General features: G+C 45.6%; 1 protein-coding gene across 2 annotated transcripts; it reads right to left on the reverse strand.

Moving 5' to 3' along the window:
* Window positions 1-1,191: 1,191 nt before the first annotated feature.
* Window positions 1,192-21,586, reverse strand: ccdc65 (coiled-coil domain containing 65). Of its 2 annotated transcripts, none has more exons than XM_070869541.1 (9): window positions 21,479-21,586; window positions 20,614-20,766; window positions 12,163-12,330; window positions 10,758-10,927; window positions 9,818-9,956; window positions 6,633-6,830; window positions 5,438-5,656; window positions 2,376-2,528; window positions 1,192-1,794 (listed from the first exon to the last, which is right to left on the reverse strand). In XM_070869541.1, exons 2-9 carry the CDS (start codon window positions 20,743-20,745, stop codon window positions 1,486-1,488), a joined length of 1,488 nt encoding a protein of 495 aa, XP_070725642.1. In that variant the 5' UTR covers window positions 20,746-20,766; window positions 21,479-21,586; the 3' UTR covers window positions 1,192-1,485. The 2 variants fall into 2 exon arrangements, with proteins under 2 accessions (XP_070725642.1, XP_070725643.1); XM_070869542.1 differs by having other exon boundaries at window positions 21,496-21,582.
* Window positions 21,587-21,854: the final 268 nt, after the last annotated feature.

Below are 21,854 nucleotides of genomic sequence, written 5' to 3' on the forward strand. Positions count from 1 at the left end.
CATAACCCGCCCAAATAAATATCCAAGCCTATAATGAGAAAGGTTGCAGAAGTTAAAATTATACAGCTATACCAGCCCGATACAGGTAAGTGCGGCACTTAGATGTACAAGTTTTGCTGAAGTAGAGAGGTGATTTTTAAGCCAGCTCGTCCAGATATAGCTGCACATGAAGGTAGCAAAGGGAGAAGGATTGACCGCTATTAGTATTGGGACCATACATCCACCCAGTACATCGCCCCAGTAAAACAATAATTTGCATTGCTCATTGTTATCATTGGCCAGATCTTGGTCTCCCCCAATGGTGTCTTTCGGCTGCCTTAGTAGACACCTCTGTTGCACCATTCAAAAGATTATGAAAGGGTAGACGTGAAGAAGATGTTGCCACCTGCAGATGAGGCCAGAAATATAAGACAGTCACTAATAAATCCAATAGGGAATTCAGGAGTAACTTCGTAACTTCTTTACCCTGAGAGTGGCGAGAATGTGGAACTCACTACCACAGGGAGTGGTTGAAGCGAATAGTATAGATACATTCAAGGCACAGCAGGAGGGGCGAAGGAGCAGCAAGAGTCCGTAGAGGGAAGTGACCAGGGCCCAGGAGAGGAGTGAGTTCAGGGCCCAGAAGAGGTGAGGGCCCAGGGGCAGCATGGACCAGCCCACACTGCGATGTGTGTGTGCACTGGGTCTGTGCAGCAGAGCTGGTCTCCAGTTAGTCCTGGGTAATCCTTGCCACTGGACCAAGACCTCACTCTGTCAAGCCCGTGTGGTGGCTGGTGTGCAACGACCACCACTCGTTTAAAAAAAAAAATCCAAGTACAGGCATCTTCCACCCTTTGATATGTATTAGGTCCTTCATTGAAACACCTGTGAACTCATTCCTTTTTGGCGTGGAAGCAAGTCATCCTTGCTTCGAGGGACTGCCTATGATGAGATAAGCACAAGGGAGAAAAGAATAGAAGGATATGTTGAGGGGTGGGAGGCTTGTGTGGAGCATAAACAGGCGAATGGCCTGTTTCTGTGCTGTAAGTACTTTATAATTCGGTCACCATAAATCAGTGGCCCTGGTGTTATGCCCCATGTTGCATAAAGATCTCTGTTGTTATAAAACACCATAATCCTCACATACATCATGAGAAACAGGTTGGATAAATCATTTGCAACCACTCGCCTACTGAATTGGACATTGAATAACTTTATTAAATCGAGAAGATAAGCAAGATAATTTGGTCGACAATTGTTTGCACATTAACACTTTACATTGTTGAATGAATTTGTTTTGTTTCGATAGCTATGTATATATACAAAACATTTGACAACTAGTTGGGGTAGTTTAGGATTCATATATTGTTTATTGAAAGTTAAATGACCAGGTAAGTAGATATTTAATTTAATAATTAGGTAAAGAATTCTCACACAGTTTTGTCACTGGTCAGGAAAGTAAAAGACGGGCAGACAGAGCCACTTAGACATGAATTGAAGTGATTGTTAGACTGTATGGTGGTTAATGAAATGTGCAGCTTCAATCACATTGTAAACTGGCTTTGGGACTGTACCTTCGAACATAGGGATATTCATTTTAACATTCGTTTTGTTGTTGATGACAATGAGGGGGTTCAGGTTCGACAGGATTTCCTCATTGACGGAGATTCCGTCTAAATACTGTTTGAGGAGTTGCCGGAGCTGCCTGTTCTCCTGCAGTAAGCAAGATTTCTCTTGTTCCAAAACAATCTGGTCCAAGCGAACCTTATTATAGCGCTTCCAGAATTGCTCCAGAGCCACATAGTCAATAATCACCTTAAAGAAAAAGACAAAGTGCAAATTTACCATTCGAGAGAATCTAGCAAGATCAATCACGTGTAGCAGATCTGGAAAAGCAACTCCCATTTCAGCAAAATCCCAGCCTTTTGTATCCAAATCCCAATTTGGACTGATTGCAGCTATGGTTTCAGGCAAGAACACGACTAAATAAGTTAAGCCAGAACCCAATATTAACCCTTCATTTCATTACAATATGGTGATAGTTACAATGATGCATCATTTTGTCTGCTATCCAGTTGGACAGTAATAGTATCCTTGAAATACAGGGAAGTTACACAAATTAAATGCAGCATGCACTCAAGTGAGCCAAATCCAGCCTATGTTCCACAAGACTAACTCATATTCTTCGGAGGCAAATTCCTCTCATCTACCAGATCCAAACTCTCCCATACCTACAAATCTTAACCTTACTCCACCCATTCCTACCGGACATAAACACCACCCAATGATTATCTGATTCAAACTTCATCAACATCATCCCTTCGGCAATTCACCTTTCCAATAAATTCCAACTTAAGCAAACCCTGTTTTTGAGTTAGAGCTTGTTCACCACTCACCTGAGCCAACTCTTCACATGGCCTCGTCACCATCAGAGTTTGAACTCTTTTCTCTTCGTCCGGAGTCAGAGAGGAGGCGTAGAACGGAAGAACTTTCTCCTCTTCCGTTTCCAGTTTCCTGCACATCTCAGCCACTTTCAGAATGTGTTCACCCTGGACACATCAAAGGAGTTAGCATTCACTACGTGAAGAACAATTATTCAAAATTGACTCCATAAGAATTACATTTGTAAGAACTCATTGAGATGGACTACAATGGTCATCCGCGTTTAACAGTACTGAGGTTGGACCAGGATCCACTTCTATCCAAGTGGGCCAGTATGTTAAAGAAAGACTTGCATTTATATAGCGCCTTTCACGACCACTGGACATCTCAAAATGCTTTACAGCCAATGAAGTACTTTTAAAGTGCAGTCACTGTTGTAATGTAGGAAACGCGGCAGCCAATTTGCACACAGTAAGCTCCCACAAACAGCAATGTGATAATGACCAGATAATCTGTTTTTTATGTTATGTTGATTGAGGGATGCATATATTGGCCAGGACACGGAGGATAACTTCCCTGCTCTTCTTCGAAAATAGTGCCATGGGATCTTTTATGTCCACTCGAGAGGGCAGACGGGGCCTCGGTTTAACGTCTCATCCGAAAGACGGCACCTCAGACAGTGCAGCACTTCCTCAGCACTACACTGGAGTATCAGCCTAGATTTTTGTGCTCATGTCCCTGGAGTGGGACTTGAACCCACAATCTTCTGACTCAGAGGCGAGGGTGCTACCCACTGAATAAAAGGGAACCCCTGAACACATTAAATTACTATCGGAGTTCTTCACACGGTTTAAATACATGTGGTATGCTCAAGTAGAACACAACTGTAATAATTGTGTACACAGGGCTGCAGTAATACCCGCCCTCCTGTATGGCTCAGAGACATGGACCATGAACAGTAGACACCTCAAGTCGCTGGAGAAATGCCACCAATGATGTCTCCGCAACATCCTACAAATCCCCTGGGAGGACAAACGCACCAACATTAGCGTCCTCGACCAGGCCAACATCCCCAGCATTGAAGCACTGACCACACTCGATCAGCTCCGCTGGGCAGGCCACATTGTCCGCATGCCAGACACGAGACTCCCAAAGCAAGCGCTCTACTCTGAACTCCTTCACGGCAAACGAGCCAAAGGTGGGCAAAGGAAACGTTACAAGGATACCCTCAAAGCCTCCCTGATAAAGTGCAACATCCCCACTAACACCTGGGAGTCCCTGGCCAAAGACCGCCTTAAGTGGAGGAAGTGTATTCAGGAGGGTGCTGAGTACCTCGAGTCTCATTGCCGAGAGCATGCAGACATCAAGCGCAGGCAGCGGAAGGAGCGTGCGGCAAACCTGCCCCACCCACCCTTCAACGACTATCTGTCCCACCTGTGACAGAGACTGTGGTTCTTGTATTGGACTGTTCAGCCACCTAAGAACTCATTCTAAGAGTGGACGCAAGTCTTCCTCGATTCCGAGGGACTGCCTATGATGATGATGACGACACAATGCCAGGTATTATCACACATTCTGTAGTGTAGTTCCTGCTGGAACGTGCATAAGGTAGGTTGAATTTTGCAGAAAGCACAAAGTACTTAATCATCTGAACAGAACATGAGGCAATTGGAAGTAATCTTACACACTGAATTGTGTTAGTACAAATAAATGCATCCAATATTTCTTACCAACTGAATTGCAGCCGTTCCTCTGATTGGCTCTCCATTATCGCATGACCGATTGCTGATTGGTCCCCTTGGAGGATAAGCCACATCCTGAGGTTTCTTTGGAATGTGTAAATCGAACCGCCCAGCCTAACTTTGCACATTGTAACATGATCCATTGGACTTCTGAAGTCAGAAAGGACACATCCCTCCTCCAGCCAAAGTCCCTCCTTACCCCAGACCTTAACCCTCCCCCCGCACCCCACCCGGCATAGATGGGGCATTGTGTGCGGATTGTTTATTGGGTATGAGTGTCAGTGTGGGGACTTCTGGATTTTATCCACTCCAACGATGTCGGGTGTAAAGGGGATTGGAAGAATGTGATTTGTTTTCCCCGAGTTCCCTCTCACCCCACCCGGTCTCTCTCTACCCCCCCCCCCCCCGTCTCTCTCTCTCCCCACCCCCCCGAACCAGGCTCTCTCTCTCCCCCCCCCCCCCCCCGAACCAGGCTCTCTCTCTTCCCCCCCCCCCCCCCCCGAACCAGGCTCTCTCTCTTCCCCCCCCCCCCCCCAAAACCAGGCTCTCTTTCCCCCCCCCCCCCAAAACCAGACTCTCTCTCTTTCCCCTCCCCCCTCCCCCCCCAAAACCAGGCTCTCTCTCTTTCCCCCCCCCCCCTCCTCCCCCCAACCAAACCAGGCTCCCTCTCTTCTCCTCCTCCTCCCCCCCCCCCCCCGGCTCATGGCTCGGCGGCCTAGCGGGGAGCTCAGCAGCCGGTGGATCAGCAGGTAACGTGGTGTTTGGGGCCGGTTCCAACACATGCGCAGAAAAGGGTTAGTGGAAATTGCGCTGGGGGGACAGTTAGGACAAATAGTCACTCCGATAAATATTCTGGAGCTTTGTTCGATTACCTTTCAGAATAGCCAAGTCACACCTTGGCCTCTCCTCCTTCGAGCATCTTGCCCACCTGCCTCTCATTCAAAATCTTTTTCATTTACCCCATCCAAGCCCTAACCCAACGTCTTCAATGAAGATGTCCTCCTTAGCCTCTGTACTGAGCAGTTCCACATCCTTCGTGACTTCAAACTACACCTAGACTCCCTAGTACCCCCCCCCCCCCACTATTCTTTCTCAATCTCACCGTTCATACACATCGGACCCACTCTGCTCATGTCAGGGATATCTCACTGTCGTCACTCCCTCCGAGCAATGCCACGGAGATTCTCTAGGAACAGATAAATTACAATCTGGCTCACATGGCCTGTGCATATCAATCGAGTAGACTTTCCTCCATTCACTAGTGTTAATGGAAATTTTGGAGTGAATATGAACCTTTTTCCGAACGGGTTTAGTTCAGGGACCTGTGACCTTACCTTATCACAGACTTTCTTCAGTGCTTTGATTGCAGCATTACTCTCGAATGTTAGTTTGAGGAGACGCTCATGCTCACATGCTCGGAGATAATTCATCTGGCTTTTCTGCATCATGAAGTGTTGCTTAATTGTTTCCTTTTCATCTCGTAGTTTTTTATTCTGTGCTTCACACTTTTGGGAAGTGGCAGCCATCTTGAACTTCAGGGCTGCTATTTTATCCTATTTGTAAAAAACAAAAAGTGGAGTAATCAAACTTCCAGTTACCACTATCGGGATTAAACTTTATTTTATACTGATTTTTTTAAAAACTGAGATTATAATCGCCCCACCGTGCCTTCCCTAACCTCTGGAATTTCCTCCCTAAACCTCTCCGCCTTTCTTTCCTCCTTTAAGGCACCCCTTTAAAACTTGCCTCTTTGACCAAGCTTTTGGTCACCTGCCCTAATATCTCATGTCAAATTTTGTTTTATAATGCCCCTGTGAAGTGCCTTGGGACATTTTACTATGTTAAAGGCGCTATATAAATGCAAGTTGTTGTTGAGAACTAAGGGCTATAGTACAGGCAAGACCAAAGTTGAAAAGGGTAGGACAGAAGACAAAGTCAATCAGGAAGTAGTGATTAGGTGCCACCAAGCGTGAGTTTTAAATGCTGTAGGAAAACAGACAGATGGAAGGAGGGAAGCAGGGAGCTACACAGGTTTGAGGTCCTGGTAAACAATAATTTGGAGGAGGAAACTGCGAGGAGAAACTGGAATGATATTCTACATAAATTTTCTCAACTTTTCCCACCAGGAGCGCAAAGGTTCTCACAATTTTCAATCCATTAAAATGAATTTGCCCAATATGTTAGGCTCCCCGCTGGCAGTGCTCATTCATAAAATCCCACCTTGAGGTTTCAACAGTGAGGACTTATCAGGGAACAACATGTTGGATGGCATACTTGGAGCTTACAAGGCACAACAGGGAAGTACAGAAGAGCTAAAGTCGAGAGGGACAAGACGCGGCAGAGAGAAAAAGAGGGTTATTAATATTCCAAACAATATCAAAATGGCATACAAATTCAACCTCAGCAAAGTTGCAGCTGTAATAATTCTTGGTTCATAACGGGATGCCTTTTTTCAAATATGGTCAAATGAAACTCTGCATTAACCGTGGTAAAGGACAAGAGGTACAAACGGCATTTCATCAGACCTACTTGCATTCTCTGCAGCTTTTTCATCTGCGCTTCAATCTCTGTTGCACTCTTCTCATCTCGTGCCTTCAGTGCTTCAAATGCAATTTTCCGATCCTCGGTTGAGTCGATGTAGTTCTTCAACGCATGTTGGAACTGCGTCCACAAATCTTCCACTAACCCTTCCAGGTGAACCCGGAGTGAATGCTTCTCCTCCAGGCTCTAAATGTAGCAAGAACACCATTTGTCTCATTAAGTGCTGAAGTGATTTGGAAATAATAGAAATGACATCAATAATTATTCTTTTCAGCAAGCCAATCTTGGATTCTGCAGTAATTTCCGCTTGATAGCAACTCTTAACAAGATTCATGAAAAGACAATGATCAGTCTTCGTTGCTACAATTCAATATTAGTACTGATGAAGCGGTCTTAATCGGAACATGATCTTGGGCCGTGTTTTGCTCTGTTAATTTTCATGAAAAAGCCTCTGTGTATAAACAGTAGAAAGTGTTAATAGACTTAAACTATTTGTACTGCAGCTATGAGTCTTGCTGCCATTTTAAAATCGAAAGAACAATCTACTTGCTCGGTAAGGACAGCAAAGAACTTTTTAAAAGGCCATTCATGAGAGCCTCGTGCAGAATGTCAGGGTGGGGAAAACAGAATAAAAATGAAAAGCGACTCCTGAACTCAAACCTACTGTTAGGATTTTGTAAGATCACCAGAGCATTAACATAAGTGAATAATACAGTCCCACAGCCTGGGTGCACTGGCCATTGATAGCATCTTGCAGTGCAGAAGTAGGAGGAGAGAGCAGTCGAGCTGTGTAGAGGACATAGGACGAGCTCAGAACTAGCTACCCTGGGCTACTACTTTACAGTTATATTCTTCCTTAACTTGCTGCTACTTTTGAGAACAAGATACATCTTGTTGGACCTCCTCAGTAGCAAGGGTCAACCCAGAGTTTAGATGCTCTGTGGCATAATGCCATGCTGTGTATCTATGGAGTGTGTTGGTGGGCTGCACACCTCACCAAAATTCATAGTGACGCTCAGCACAGTGTCAGCCACGGCTCAGTGGCCAGCACACTTGACTGAGTCAGAAGGTTGTGGGTCCAAGTCTCCGGAGACTTGAGCACAAAAATCTAGGCCGACACTCCAGTGCAGTACTGAGGGAGTTCTTTCAGATGAGATGTTAAACCGAGGCCCCGTCTGCCCTCTCAGGTGGACATAAAAGATACCAAGGCACTATTTAGAAGAAGCGTTCTCCCCGGTGTTCTGGCCAATACTTATCCCTCAACCAATATCACTAAAACAGATTATCTGGGCATTATCTCATTACTGTGGGAGCTTGCGGTGTGCAAATTATCTGCCACGTTTCCTGCATTACAACATTGACTACACTTCAAAAGTGCTTCAGTGGCTGTAAAGCGCTTTGGGACGTACTGAAGTTGTGAAAGGTACTGTATAAATACAAGCCGTTCTTTTAAAAGCTCACCCAGTTTCTTCGTGGCTCAGTTGGTGAAACGGTCGTTTCACATTTTGCTACAGGGCCATTATTGATACATGTGGACATTCCACAGCTGGATGAACAAAACCTGTGTCATTTATACCAGTGAATTGGTTTGTTAGCTGCTTGAAGGCATGAAAGGAGCATTTATTACAGGCCCTTCGTGATCGGCCAGTGTTCTGCCATTATTGCATGAAATAAGCCACAGAAAAATCACTTATCCATCATTTGGAATGGTGGTCATTAAGACCCAAAAATATTAGTTATTAACCATTTTCATTTTAAAAGTGGGAAATTATAGGGGAACTTTACCAGTTGGTGAGGAGCTCGCTCCTGGCAGCGCATACTGGAAATTTGGGCATGTTTGTCCACGATTTTCTGACCAGTTTGAATCGATTGGTCAGAACATTGTGGGCAGTCTATACCCACCTAATACGTGCTGCTGGCGAGAGAGGCTTCTGATCAACAGACTCATAACATGACCCCTTACGATGACCAGACTGAAAGTCGATTCAGTCCTGCTGAACTCTTGCTGATCTACAAAGTAGAGGAATAGTTTGCTATCTTCTGATCTGCTAGTTGGTGCTGGATGCTTTATTAACATGGTTCACCCCTCTTTATTGTTGCACATTTTGAAAGAGTGAAAAATTACAAAAAATGAGTTTAATATTGGTCAAGTGTATCTACCACTTCGCCAGTTAAGCCAATCAGAATATTGCCACTGATATTTCATACCCTCTAATGTACATGTGAAGCAATAAGAGCTACTAGTTTAGATCTTTTTTTTTTTTTAAAAAGGACAGTTCAAAAGACTTTTTTTTAATAAAAGTTCCTCCTGTTAAGTCTTGAATAAAGAATCTGACCAGATACTGCAAGCTCAAAGTAAGGTGTGACTGTAGTCCTTTATTGCAGATCTCAGAGTGCCTCTCCAGCCTGTGAGGCCTCCTTATATACAGGTGCTCCCAAGGGATTGTGGGATCCCTTGGGACTCCAGAGGATAAGCCCTCTGGTGGTTAGACATGGTATTTACAGGTTTACGTACATAACACCTCCCACCTTGCCAATTTTCCCCGCTGAAGCGACTGACTACGATTCTGTTCCACGGACGCCTGCCACGACCTCACCTTAAGTGACCATTATTCAGTAAGCTTCGGCAAACTATTCGAATGTGGGACATCACATCTGAGCCTCAAAGATCTTCCCTGAAGGTTTCCCTGCTGGCTCGGTGAGTTTATCCAGTAAGTAGCTGAGCCAGGGAAGTTCTAGGCCCAAGTCCTGGTGGTTTCAAAGTCCCTGGGCTGAGAAGAGCCAAATCGGCCTGTGTTCCAGATTGATGTCCAGTGACCCCTTCTGGAAAGTGATTATGCACAGACATTGGAGAACAGGATTGGGCTCAGGTATGATGCTCCCACAGTCCTGATTCCCCACAATCCAATGGCTTGCCAACACTTGCTCACATGAAGAATGTAAGGTAGTGTCTTCAGAAGAGGATGGTGGGTTCAGTATGAACACGGAAATGCATTTACCACTTTGAAGTTCTGCGATAACATGTAGACCCAGAAAAAACAGCCACAAATTTAATTCAGGATTTCATTTTAAAATTATATATTTGGTTGTTATCCAGTTATTTCCTGTATTTTTGATAGCAGTTATAGCATCCAACACCTTGTTTCGCTGAATTAATGTCCAAGCTTCCTCACCTTGTTTTTGAGGTCATCCCTTGTGCTGTTGAATTCTTGCCGTATATCATTTGAGGCGTCACCAAAGATCTGGTCCATTGCATACATGATATCTTCAAGATTGGTCATCTCCTGCTCATGCTGTATTATCATCAGCTCTCTGCTCAGATGTAGATGGAATTCAACAATTACATTAAGAGCAACCACTTTATTAGGGGTATGGAGAGAAAGCAGGAAAGGGGTACTGAAATGCATGATCAGCCATGATCATATTGAATGGTGGTGCAGGCTCGAAGGGCGGGATGGCCTACTCCTGCACCTATTTTCTATGTTTCTATTAACCCCAAGACATCATTTCATTACACTTCGCACGGTTAAGCAATGCCTCGATTTTAAAATTCTCATCCTCATTATGAAATCCCTCCATGGTCTTGCCCCTCCCTATCTCTGTAACCTCCTCCAATCCTCCGAGATCTCTGCGCTCCTCTAATTCTGGCCTCATGTGCAACCCCGATTTCAATCGCTCAACCATTGGCGGCCGTGCCTTCAGCTATCTGGGCTTGAAGCTCTGGAACTCCCTCCCCAGACCTCTCCACCTCGCTATCCTCCTTTAAGACGCTCCTTAAAACCTACCTCTTTGACCAAGCTTTTGCTCATCTGCCCTCATTTCTCCTTATGTGGCTTGGTATCAAATTCTGTTTTATAACACACCTGTGAAGCGCCTTGGGACTTTTTACTGCGTTGAGTACAAGGTGTTGTTTTGTTCTCTTATGTAATTAAAAGAGCATTAAGCAAATGAAAACGGATTTATTTTTTTGCCAAGGTAGGAGTGGTTCACATGCTCTCTGGAAAGATTTACAAGTTTAATTTCAGAGCTCGAGGGCTGCCAGCGATATCAGCATATGGCAACACCTTTGTATCCCAAACCGACTGCCAATCAACGTGCGAGTTGAACACTCACCTCTCGGCATCAAATTCTTTCTTCAGTGACTCCAACTCTGCCTCAAACCCGTTCCCGATGAAGAGCAGTCGACTCCGCTGCAGATCCACCAGCTTATCTATGTTCTGAATATGGTTACGCAGGGCTGTTGCATACTGTTCCTCTGCCTCTTCCAAATCCTTTGATAAAGCCTGGAGGGAGAGGCATTAGAAATACATTACTGGTTCCTCTGATCTCAGTGAGTTTAAATAGTCCCCTCAACGCCATACTTTGTGATGTAGGAGCTGGGAGTTCCACTATCCTACATTACCGGAAACATTTTGTTGCAATACGAAAGTTACAGACAGGTAAGATAGAGGTTTGGGATTACTGATTCCCAATCTCAGTAGCAACAGCAGTGCAAAGTACTGAGTGGACATGATGCTTCTCAACACTGATGTTGATCCACTGGGAGAACAGAAGCACCAACATCAGTGTCCTCGTCCAGGCTAACATCCCCAGTATTGAAGCACTGACCACACTCGATCAGCTTCGCTGGGCAGGCCACTTAATTCGCATGCCAGATACGAGACTCCCTAGGCAAATGCTTTATGCGGAGCTCCTTCATGGTAAACGAGCCAAAGGTGGGCAGCGGAAGCGTTACAAGGACACCCTCAAAGCCTCCCGGGTAAAGTGCGACATCCCCACTGACACCTGGGAGACGCTGGCCGAAGACCGTCCTAAATGGAGGAAGAGCATCTGGGAGGGTTTTGAGTTCTTCGCGTCTCAACGCAAAGAGTGTGAAGAGGCCAAGCGCAGGCAGCGGAAGGAGCGCGCGGCAAACCAGCCCCACCCACCCCTTCCCTCGACGAATGTCTGTCCCACCTGTAACAGGGTCTGTGGCTCTCGTATTGGATTGTTCAGCCACTTTGGGAGTGGAAGCAAGTCTCCCTCGATTCCGAGGGTCTGCTTATGATAATGATGATGCTTCCCAACAGGAAAAGTATGTGAATGGTAAATCACCCTGGGATCCTCTTTGCAAGTGCAGGTGGTTGCAGTGCAGCAGTGGCCAAGACTTTGCAGTGTGTTACATTTGTCCTGCCAGCCAGCCAGGCCTGCCATATGCTGCGGGCAAAACAGAAAGAGTGAAAATATTAGCTGTATTGGCTAAGGAAGGATTTTGTGGCCATCGTCAATCTGAATGCTGACAATGGAGAATGATAGCCATAAAGCATGGAAATCCCTCACTTTAACAGGAAGGCAGTCTTCCCTGCAGAATCTTCACCACTGCGAATCGATTTTTCCTGACAAAAAGTGATGCCTCGGTTACCTCTAGAGGAATGAAAATGTGAAAAAAGTTTGTGCCTGGTCCCACTTTCTCTCCTTATTCAACAGTTAGTTACAGGTCATGACACAGTTCTAGGACAATGGCCATTTCTCCTCTCACCCTGATGACACTGTCTTTCCGATCTACAATTCTTTCAAAGGTTTGACTCAAGATCTCAATGTCCTTCCGTAGATCTGAGGCTTTTGCTTCCCGCATCACAGTGCGCCACTTCTCATTTAGCTTTAGCGTGTTGAGACGGGTGTTGTGTTCTTCTTTGGACAGTTTATCCTGTCGGGAAAGAACATTGGTTTTTATGCAGAAAGAGTAAGGTAAATCGCACCACGAGTGTGATAGTCAAACCGTGACATAAATAACGGATAATGATATGTAAATTGCAGGCTGTTATAAATCTGCAAATCATTAAACACTTCCGTATAGAGAAAGTTGGCTTGTGAAAACCAGCAGAATTCCTTAAACTCGTTGCCTGCCATTTGTTATTTGAGAGAGTCAATTCTGTAATCCCAACAGGGAAGTCACACTTAAAAGGAGTACAGCTTGGAAACAGGGTAACGATATCGCATCCCCAATTCTCCGACCTGCGTTCCGTGTGAGCATGGCTTATATAATGTTGCTGCCGTCCTTCCTGTGTACAAGAAGCACACTGAATGTGTTATTGTGAGCACTGTGACTTACAAGAAATGGTAATCGAGATAACAGTGACTCAGAACCAGATCTGTTGAGTCTCATTTATTTCCCGTGACAGTCACTGTTTTATGCAAAAACATACGACCGCTTTCCATGTGTTTAACTATAAAAACTGTAACTTAAGTCTATTCAGCGGGTTTGCAATCAGAAGTCAGTATCTATGTTAATAATCATACTGTTTCCAGTAGCCTGACATTTGCAATACTGGGTGGGATTCAGAGGCAAAGGGCATCACGTAGGTAGTCCTATAAAGTAATATACTGTTTCCCAGTAACAGATCACGATAACAGATGGTCCATCACAAAGGTGTAAGTGGTCCCGAGTTTATTCGGCACCAGTTAATCTCTGGAAAAATTTACAAACCTCAACAAAAAGGCTAATAAATTAAAAAAACTATTTGTTCAAGTATGCATTTAAAGTACTGTAGGACACCGCTGGAGCAAGCAGGATGGCAAAGAGTATTAACCAAGATCCGTAAATATTTAGGAAAATAATGATATCCAAGCATGGATAAAAAATGTATTAATTTAAAAAAGGCAAAGTGATCTGTGTATTATATATTCCAACCCTCCTTCGCCTTCACATGGTCCATCTCTAACTCTTCCCTTCCTCGATTTCTCTATTTCCATTTCTGGGGATAGGCTATCGACCAACATAGCCAATAAAGCTCACCGACTCCCACAGCTACCTTGATTACACTTCCTCCCACCCCGCTTCCTGTAAGGACTCTATTCCATTCTCCCAATTTCTCCGACTGCATCGCATCTGTTCTGACAATGTCACCTTCCATACCAATGCTTCCGATATGTCTTCCTTTTTCCTCAACCGAAGATTCCCCTCCACTGTATGTCCCATTTCCTGTACTCCTGCCCTCACTCCTTCCCCCTCCCTCCCTCCCAGAACCACAATAGAGTTTCCCTTGTCCCCACCAACACCCCATCAGCCTCCACACTCAATGGATCATCCTCCACCATTTACGCCACCTCCAGCACCCCTGCCCTTTCAGCATTCCGAAGGGACTGTTCCTTCCGCGAAACCCTGGTCCACTCTTCCATCACCCACAACACATGCTCCACTTCCTATTAAAGTGCAGGAAATGCAACACCTGCCCTTTTACCTCCTCCCTTCGCACTGTCCAGGGCCCCAAATATTCCTTCCAGGTGAAACAGCGATTTACTTGTACTCCTTTCAATTTAGTATACTATATTCGCTGCTCACGATGCGATCTCCTCTACATTGGGGAGACCAAACGCAGATTGGGTGACCGCTTTGCTGAACACCTCTGTTCAATCCGCAGGTGTGACCCCGAGCTTCTGGTCGCCTGTCATTTTAATTCTCTGCCCCACTCCCACTCTGACCTCGGTCTCCTACACTGTTCCAATGAATCTCAACGCAAGCTCGAGGAACAGCACCTCATCTTTCGATTAGGCACTTTACAGCCTTCTGGACTCAACATCGAGTTCAACAATTTCAGACCATAACCACCACTCCCATTTGTTTGGCCAGCAGCTGTTGGTAATGCTTCAGCTGTTGACATTTACAGCTCCTCTAGACCATCTTTTATTTCTTTACTTGTCCCATTATCATCCCCGTTTGCCCCGCACCATCATCCCCTTTGTCATTTAATCTCTCCTGCCTTACACCCTATCACAGACCTTCCCTTTTGTTCTTTCCTCCCCTCCCCACTTTCCCTGCTGGACCACTTCCCCTATCTCGGGAGCCTCCTATCAACAAGAGCAGGCATTGACGACGAGATCCAACACCGCCTCCAGTGCGCCAGTGCAGCCTTCGGCCGCTTTGAGGAAAAAAAGTGTGTTTGAAGACCAGTCCCTCAAATCTGCCACCAAGCTCATGGTCTACAGGGCTGTAGTAATACCTGCCCTCTTGTATGGCTCAGAGACATGGACCATGTACAGCAGACACCTCTAGTCACTGGAGGAATACCACCAGCGATGTCTCCGCAAGATCCTGCATTTCCCCTAGGAGGACAGACGCACAAACATTAGTGTCCTTATCTAGGCCAACACCCCCAGTATTGAAGCACTGACCACACTTGATCAGCTCCGCTGGGCAGGCCACATTGTTCACATGCCAGGCATGAGACTCCCAAAGCAAGCGCTCTACTCGGAACTCGTCCATGGCAAACGAGCCAAAGGTGGGCAGAGGAAACGTTACAAGGACACCCTCAAAGCCTCCCTGATAAAGTGCAACATCTCCGCTGACACCTGGGAAACCCTGGCCATAGACTGCCCTAAGTGGAGGAAGTGCATTCAGGAGGGCTCGAGTATCGTCGCCGAGATAATGCAGAAATCAAGCGCAGGCAGCGGAAGGAGCGTGCGGCAAACCAGGCTCCCTGCCCACCCTTTCCCTCAACGACTGTCTGTCCCACCTGTGACAGAACCTGTGGTTCTCGTAGTGGACTGTACAACCACCTAAGAACTCATGCTGAGAGTGGAAGCAAGTCTTCCTCGATTCCGAGGGACTGCCTATGATGATGACTTGCTTAAAAACTGGTACATCTCTAACATTTCCCAGTTCTGACGAAGGATCATCGACCCGAAACGTTAACTCTGTTTCTCTCTCCACAGATGCTGCCTGACCCGCTGAGTATTTCCAGCATTTTCGCTTTTTATTTCAGATTTCCAGCATCCGCCGTCTTTTGCTTCCGGATCAGTATATTACGTTCGATACCCCAGTGTTGCAATGATTTAGAATGAATCCAACAGACATATGACTAAGGATTTCATTTTATACCCCCTCCCCCACCATCCACCGCAAATGGAATATAATGCGGAGAAATGTGAAGTTATCCACTTTGGTAGGAAAAATAGAAAAACAGAGGGCTAAAAATTCGCCAACCTTGCGACCGTTTTTTTGGGGTGATATTTCGCCATTTTTGGCGAAAAACCGATCGGCAGGAAATTCAGAGACATCTTGCAGCGGCAGTTTTTAAGTACCGCTGGGGAGCGGACTGCCGCTGTGCAAGACTTGAAATATCGCTTTTGCCAAAAATTTAGCGCGAAAAATACGGGCAGGTAAAAAGCTGCGTTGCAGCCCTTGGAGCAGTGGTAAGTGTGAAGAACTGCAAAAAAGGTAAGTTAAGAGTTTTTATTTTTTTAATTTTTTTTCAGCGATCCAATGGTTAAGTGTCTCGTGAATATTTTGTGATTTTTTAAATTGACTTTTTTTGGTCTTTCCCCTCTCAAGGCCTCTCTCGCAGCGGTATCGGCTTCGGAGTAAAGTTGCAGAAAATTCCCGCGCAACGGCGATTTTTACCGCTGCACAAATTGAAGCCTGAATTTTAGGCCTTGTAGCGGTAGCGAAGCGAAAGTGGTATTTTTGGCGAAAAAATACAGTTTGCGCCAAAAATCTAATTTCTAGCCGTAGAGTATTTTTTTTAAACGGTGAGGGATTGGGAAATGTTAGTGTTCACAGGGACCTGGGTGTCCTTGTACACAAATCACTGAAAGTTAACGTGTAGGTACAGCAAACAATTAAGAAAGTAAATGGTGTGTTGGCCTTTATTACAAGAGGATTTGAGTATAAGAGTAAAGACGTCTTACTGCAATTATATAGGGCCCTGGTGAGACCGCACCTGGAGTATTGTGTACAGCTTTGGTCTCCTTACCTAATGAAGGATATACTTGCCATAGAGGGAGTGCAACAAAGGTTCACCAGACTGATTCCTGGGATGGGGGGATTGTCCTATGAGGAGAGATTGAGTAGACTAGGCCTATATTCTCTAGAGTTTAGAAGAATGAGAGGTGATCTCATTGAAACATACAAAATTCTTACAGGGCTTGACAGGGTAGATGCAGGGAGGATGTTTCCTCTGGCTGAGGAGTCTAGAACCAGGGGTCACAGTCTCAGAATCAAGGGTCGACTATCTAGGACTGAGATGAAGAGAAATTTCTTCACCCAGACGGCTGTGGAAGCTCAGTCGTTAAGTATTTTCAAGACAGAGATCGATTGATTTTGAATATTAAGGGATTCAAGGATAGTCCAGGAAATGGAGTTGAGGTCGAAGATCAGCCATGATCTTATTGAATGGCAGAGCAGGCTCAAGGGGCCGAATGGCCTACTCCTGCTCCTATTTCTTATGTTCTTATATGTTCTCTCCTGAAGAGTCATGCAGCTTGCTCAAACAGCCAGTCTTCATATCGGATTTCACAGGGTGAATCTGGCAGGGTATGTGAGAGTGCTGGTGGTTTAGTGGTGGAGAGCATCACAGCCAAGCCCAATTCTGTCCTCACCTACCATCTCCTGATGCGTACTTTTCAGCAGTGGCTACGAGAGTGTGATCAGGAGTGAGAGCCCAGGCTGCTTTTCCCTTAACCCAGGAACACGGAGGCAAACTGTAGCATTGCCACTGCTATGCTGGCTGACATCAGCTATCTCTGCACTGACCAACAACGGAACTTGGAATCTTCCAGGTTTGTTTGGCTCAGTGCACCGGCCTCCCGATTTTTCTCGTATATATACAATCTATGATTCCATTTAGCCTGACGAGTATGATCTAAGCAACACTTGCATTCACTCCGTGACTTCAGTTTGTGTCACTTGGCTCAGTTGAAAGCACTGCTGCCTCTGGATCAGAAGGTTGCAGATTCAAGCTCACTCTCGAAACTGCCATTTTTTTTCGATGAGACAGTCAACTGAGGCCCTGTCCACCTGTTCAGGTGGTCGTGATCGAGCCAATGGCACTACTTGAAGAGCACGGAGCTCTCCCAGTGTCTTGGCCAAGAGTTCTCCCTCAACCAACACCACCAGCAAAAGGTCGTTCATCTCATAACTGTTTATGGGACATTCCTCTTCACAGATTGGCCGATGCATTTCTCTACACAACAACTGCACTCAAGAGTAAGTCATTGGCTGCGAAGCACTTTAGGATGTCTTAAGGACAGACGAGGTGCTATATAAATACAAGTTATTGCTTTTCTTTTCTCAGGTCTGCCTTCATCAATGAATGTGATCCTTCTTGGTCTCAGCAAGTATGTTGCAAGACAGATTTTTGAAGGATAAGGGAGTCAAGGGTTCTGGGGAGAAGGCGGGGAAGTGGAGCTGAGGCCCAGATCAGATCAGGCCAGCCATGATCGTATTAAATGGCAGAGCAGGCTCGAGGGGCCAGACGGCCTACTCCTGCTCCTATTTCTTATGTTCTTATGTTTAGAAGGTTTCAGGAGCATTTTGACTCACTCCATGACCTCAGGCCTATTCTCCCCAGGAAATAACATTCACAAACTCCATAAACTTGGGGTCACCCAAAACTCTGCTGCCCGTGTCCTAACTCGCACCAAGGGCTCATTATCATTTAAAAAAGGAGGGAGAGAGAAAGCAGGGAATTATAGACCGGTCAGCCTGACCTCAGTAGTGGGTAAAATGATGGAATCAATTATTAAGGATGTCATAGCAGCGCATTTGGAAAATGGTGACATGATAGGTCCAAGTCAGCATGGATTTGTGAAAGGGAGATCATGCTTGACAAATCTTCTGGAATTTTTTGAGGATGTTTCAAGTAAAGTGGACAAAGGAGAACCAGTTGATGTGGTATATTTGGACTTTCAGAAGGCTTTCGACAAGGTCCCACACAGGAGATTAATGTGCAAAGTTAAAGCACATGGGATTGGGGGTAGTGTGCTGACGTGGATTGAGAACTGGTTGTCAGACAGGAAGCAAAGAGTAGGAGTAAATGGGTACTTTTCAGAATGGCAGGCAGTGACTAGTGGGGTACCGCAAGGTTCTGTGCTGGAACCCCAGCTGTTTACATTGTACATTAATGATTTAGACGAGGGGATTAAATGTAGTATCTCCAAATTTGCGGATGACACTAAGTTGGGTGGCAGTGTGAGCTGCGAGGAGGATGCTATGAGGCTGCAGAGTGACTTGGATAGGTTAGGTGAGTGGGCAAATGCGTGGCAGATGAAGTATAATGTGGATAAATGTGAGGTTATCCACTTTGGTGGTAAAAACAGAGAGACAGACTATTATCTGAATGGTGACAGATTAGGAAAAGGGGAGGTGCAACGAGACCTGGGTGTCATGGTACATCAGTCATTGAAGGTTGGCATGCAGGTACAGCAGGCGGTTAAGAAAGCAAATGGCATGTTGGCCTTCATAGCGAGGGGATTTGAGTACAGGGGCAGGGAGGTGTTGCTACAGTTGTATAAGACCTTGGTGAGGCCACACCTGGAGTATTGTGTACAGTTTTGGTCTCCTAACTTGAGGAAGGATGTTCTTGCTATTGAGGGAGTGCAGCGAAGATTCACCAGACTGATTCCCGGGATGGTGGGACTGACCTATCAAGAAAGACTGGATCAACTGGGCTTGTATTCACTGGAGTTCAGAAGAGTGAGAGGGGACCTCATAGAAACGTTTAAAATTCTGACGGGTTTGGACAGGTTGGATGCAGGAAGAATGTTCCCAATGTTGGGGAAGTCCAGAACCAGGGGTCACAGTCTAAGGATAAGGGGTAAGCCATTTAGGACCGAGATGAGGAGAAACTTCTTCACCCAGAGAGTGGTGAACCTGTGGAATTCTCTACCACAGAAAGTAGTTGAGGCCAATTCACTAAATATATTCAAAAGGGAGTTAGATGAAGTCCTTACTACTCGGGGGATCAAGGGGTATGGCGAGAAAGCAGGAAGGGGGTACTGAAGTTTCATGTTCAGCCATGAACTCATTGAATGGCGGTGCAGGCTAGAAGGGCTGAATGGCCTGCTCCTGCACCTATTTTCTATGTTTCTATACCCTAAAAATAAATTTTAAAGTGATAGGTTACATAACTTCTACGAGGGAACATTGGCAGAGGCGCGAAACAGGTTGCCTCCAGACAGCTCCATTGGGGAGCGCTGTGCATTGCAGAGAGAATGAAAGAGGCAGTAGGACATAACTAAATGATTACAATGCAACTTCTTTAAAATAGATATGAATATCTTCACTGCAACTTTGATTATAAACAGGTTAGTCAATAAGAACTGGATGTAATTATACGAAAGGAGTCTGGGCGATCCCAACCCAATTCCTAGCGAGGATGGCGTTAAGTTGTTAGGGTTTTACTCGAGATATTGTTTTCTCGGATTCAGTAACTCAGAAGACTCCAGAGTGGGCCTTTACCTGCCCAATGTCACGGTCATTCATAGCAAGGCCAGGGATCAGACAGAAAACCTTTGTTGCTGTATTTCAGCCACTAATTATATCATGTACTTCCAGGTGGCCAGACCTACATTTCACTACAGCTTGAGTTTGGGTACAAACTACCAGAGATTTATTAAACAGTAAAGAGCAGCAATGGGACATTGCACATTCACAAACTCCATAAACTTGGGGTCACCCAAAACTCTGCTGCCCATGTCCTAACTCGCACCAAGTCCCGCTACATTGGCTACCAGTTAAGCAACGCCGCGATTTAAAAATTCTCATCCTTGTTTTCAAATTCCTCCATGGCCTTGCCCCTCCCTATCTCTAAACTCCTCCAACCCCCACCCACCCAGATCTCAGAGCTCCACCTGTTCTGGCCTTTTGAACCTCCCTGATTTTAATCCATTGGTGGCCGTGCCTTCAGCTGCTTCGGCCCAAAGCTCTGGAATTCCCTCCCTCAACCTCTCCACCTCTCTCTCCTCCTTTAAAATGCTTCTCAAAACCTACCTCTTTGACCAAGCTTTGGTCACCTGTGGCTCGGTGTCAATTTTTTTTTACAACACTCCCGTGAAGCGCCTTGGGACATTTTGCTATGTTAAAGGCACTATATAAATATACGTCATTGTTGTTGTAAACAGACCTAACTCTCCCTCCTCAGAAGAATCAAAGCCCACAAAGATTGCCCAGCCACACTTCGGAAAAACGCTCAGATTTGAAACAGAGAAGTACCTTTAAGAATTGACTCAGCATGTCCTCTTTCTTTCTTTGCATCTCTTCTTCCTCCAGTAATTTCTGCTGCATGTATAGCAGATGCTCCTCATCAGACATTTTGGCCATCTTTCTATTCGGTTTCTTCGGCATGGTGATTCAATCTTTAGACTCCTAAAGAGATTTGCATGGTCACCAACAGGAAAAAGCATGCGACCATTCATACAAGGGCTATCCATTAGAATGCAATCTATTATAAAAAAGGGCAATGGACCTTGACTTTTCCCAACTTTGTCACTGTAACACTTTAGAATATGCAGCAACAAAAATGGCTTCCAAGAACCATTTTATAACATGGCTGATCTTGAATATTAGCTGTGGGTAGCATCCTCGCCGGAGTCAGAAAGTTGTGGGTTCGAGTCTCACTCCAGGGATTTGAGCACATAAATCTAGGCTGACACTCCCAGTGCAGTACTGAGGGAGCGCTGCACTGTCAGAGGTGCTGTCTTTCGGATGAGACGTTAAACCGAGGCCCCGTCTGCTCTCTCAGGTGGATGTAAAAGATCCCACGGCAGTATTTTGAAGAAGAGCAGGGGGAGTTCTCCCCAGTGTCCTGGGGCTAATATTTATCCCTCAATCAACATCACTGAAACAGATTATCTGGTCATTATCACATTGCTGTGTGTGGGAGCTTGCTGTGTGCAAGTTGGCTGCCGTGTTTTACTATAATATAACAGTGACTGCACTCCAAAAGTACTTCATTGTTTGCAAAGCTCTTGGAGGTGTCCAGAGACCGTGAGAGGCGCTATATAAATGCAAGTTTTGCTTGCTGCCGGGGGCTCGGGCCGTGTTGGGCGGGCAGTGTGAGCCGGGGACAGGGCCATACCTCACACGCTCTCTCACCGGCCCTCGCACTCTTCTCGCTTCGCTCCTCCTGAGACAGCCCCGGGCCCACGGCTCACTCCTGCTTTCTCGCGGTCGCCTAGCAACCGTCGGTTCTCCCAGCGCCATAGCAACCGCAACAAGGAGGTTGGCGGCAAGAGGGTTTCCCACGCCCTGATCGCTCGCCTCCCCACACTACAGCGACACCGATAGGTCTGGAGGACTAGCGTGTTTTCCTGATAATAGCTTCAATAATCATCAGTCCAAATGCAAAAATTACAGTTTTAAATTGATTTTATAGATAATCCAATATTTAAATCTCTTTTGCACAAAACCAATGTACAATTCTGATTCTTAATAGTGATTCTTAGCATTACAAC

Source organism: Pristiophorus japonicus, chromosome X (genome assembly GCF_044704955.1).
Source record: "Pristiophorus japonicus isolate sPriJap1 chromosome X, sPriJap1.hap1, whole genome shotgun sequence".
Lineage (NCBI taxonomy): Eukaryota > Metazoa > Chordata > Chondrichthyes > Pristiophoridae > Pristiophorus > Pristiophorus japonicus.

What these genes read in the sequence shown, in the direction of transcription:
- ccdc65 (XM_070869541.1), bottom strand. Translation starts at nt 20,745, where the DNA reads ATGCCGAAGAAACCGAATAGAAAGATGGCCAAAATGTCTGATGAGGAG. An exon ending in GGGATGACCTCAAAAACAAG is followed by an intron (nt 6,831 to 9,817) that starts GTGAGGAAGCTT and finishes TGCTACATTTAG; the next exon opens with AGCCTGGAGGAGAAGCATTC. An exon ending in CATGTGAAGAGTTGGCTCAG is followed by an intron (nt 1,795 to 2,375) that starts GTGAGTGGTGAA and finishes TTTTTCTTTAAG; the next exon opens with GTGATTATTGACTATGTGGC.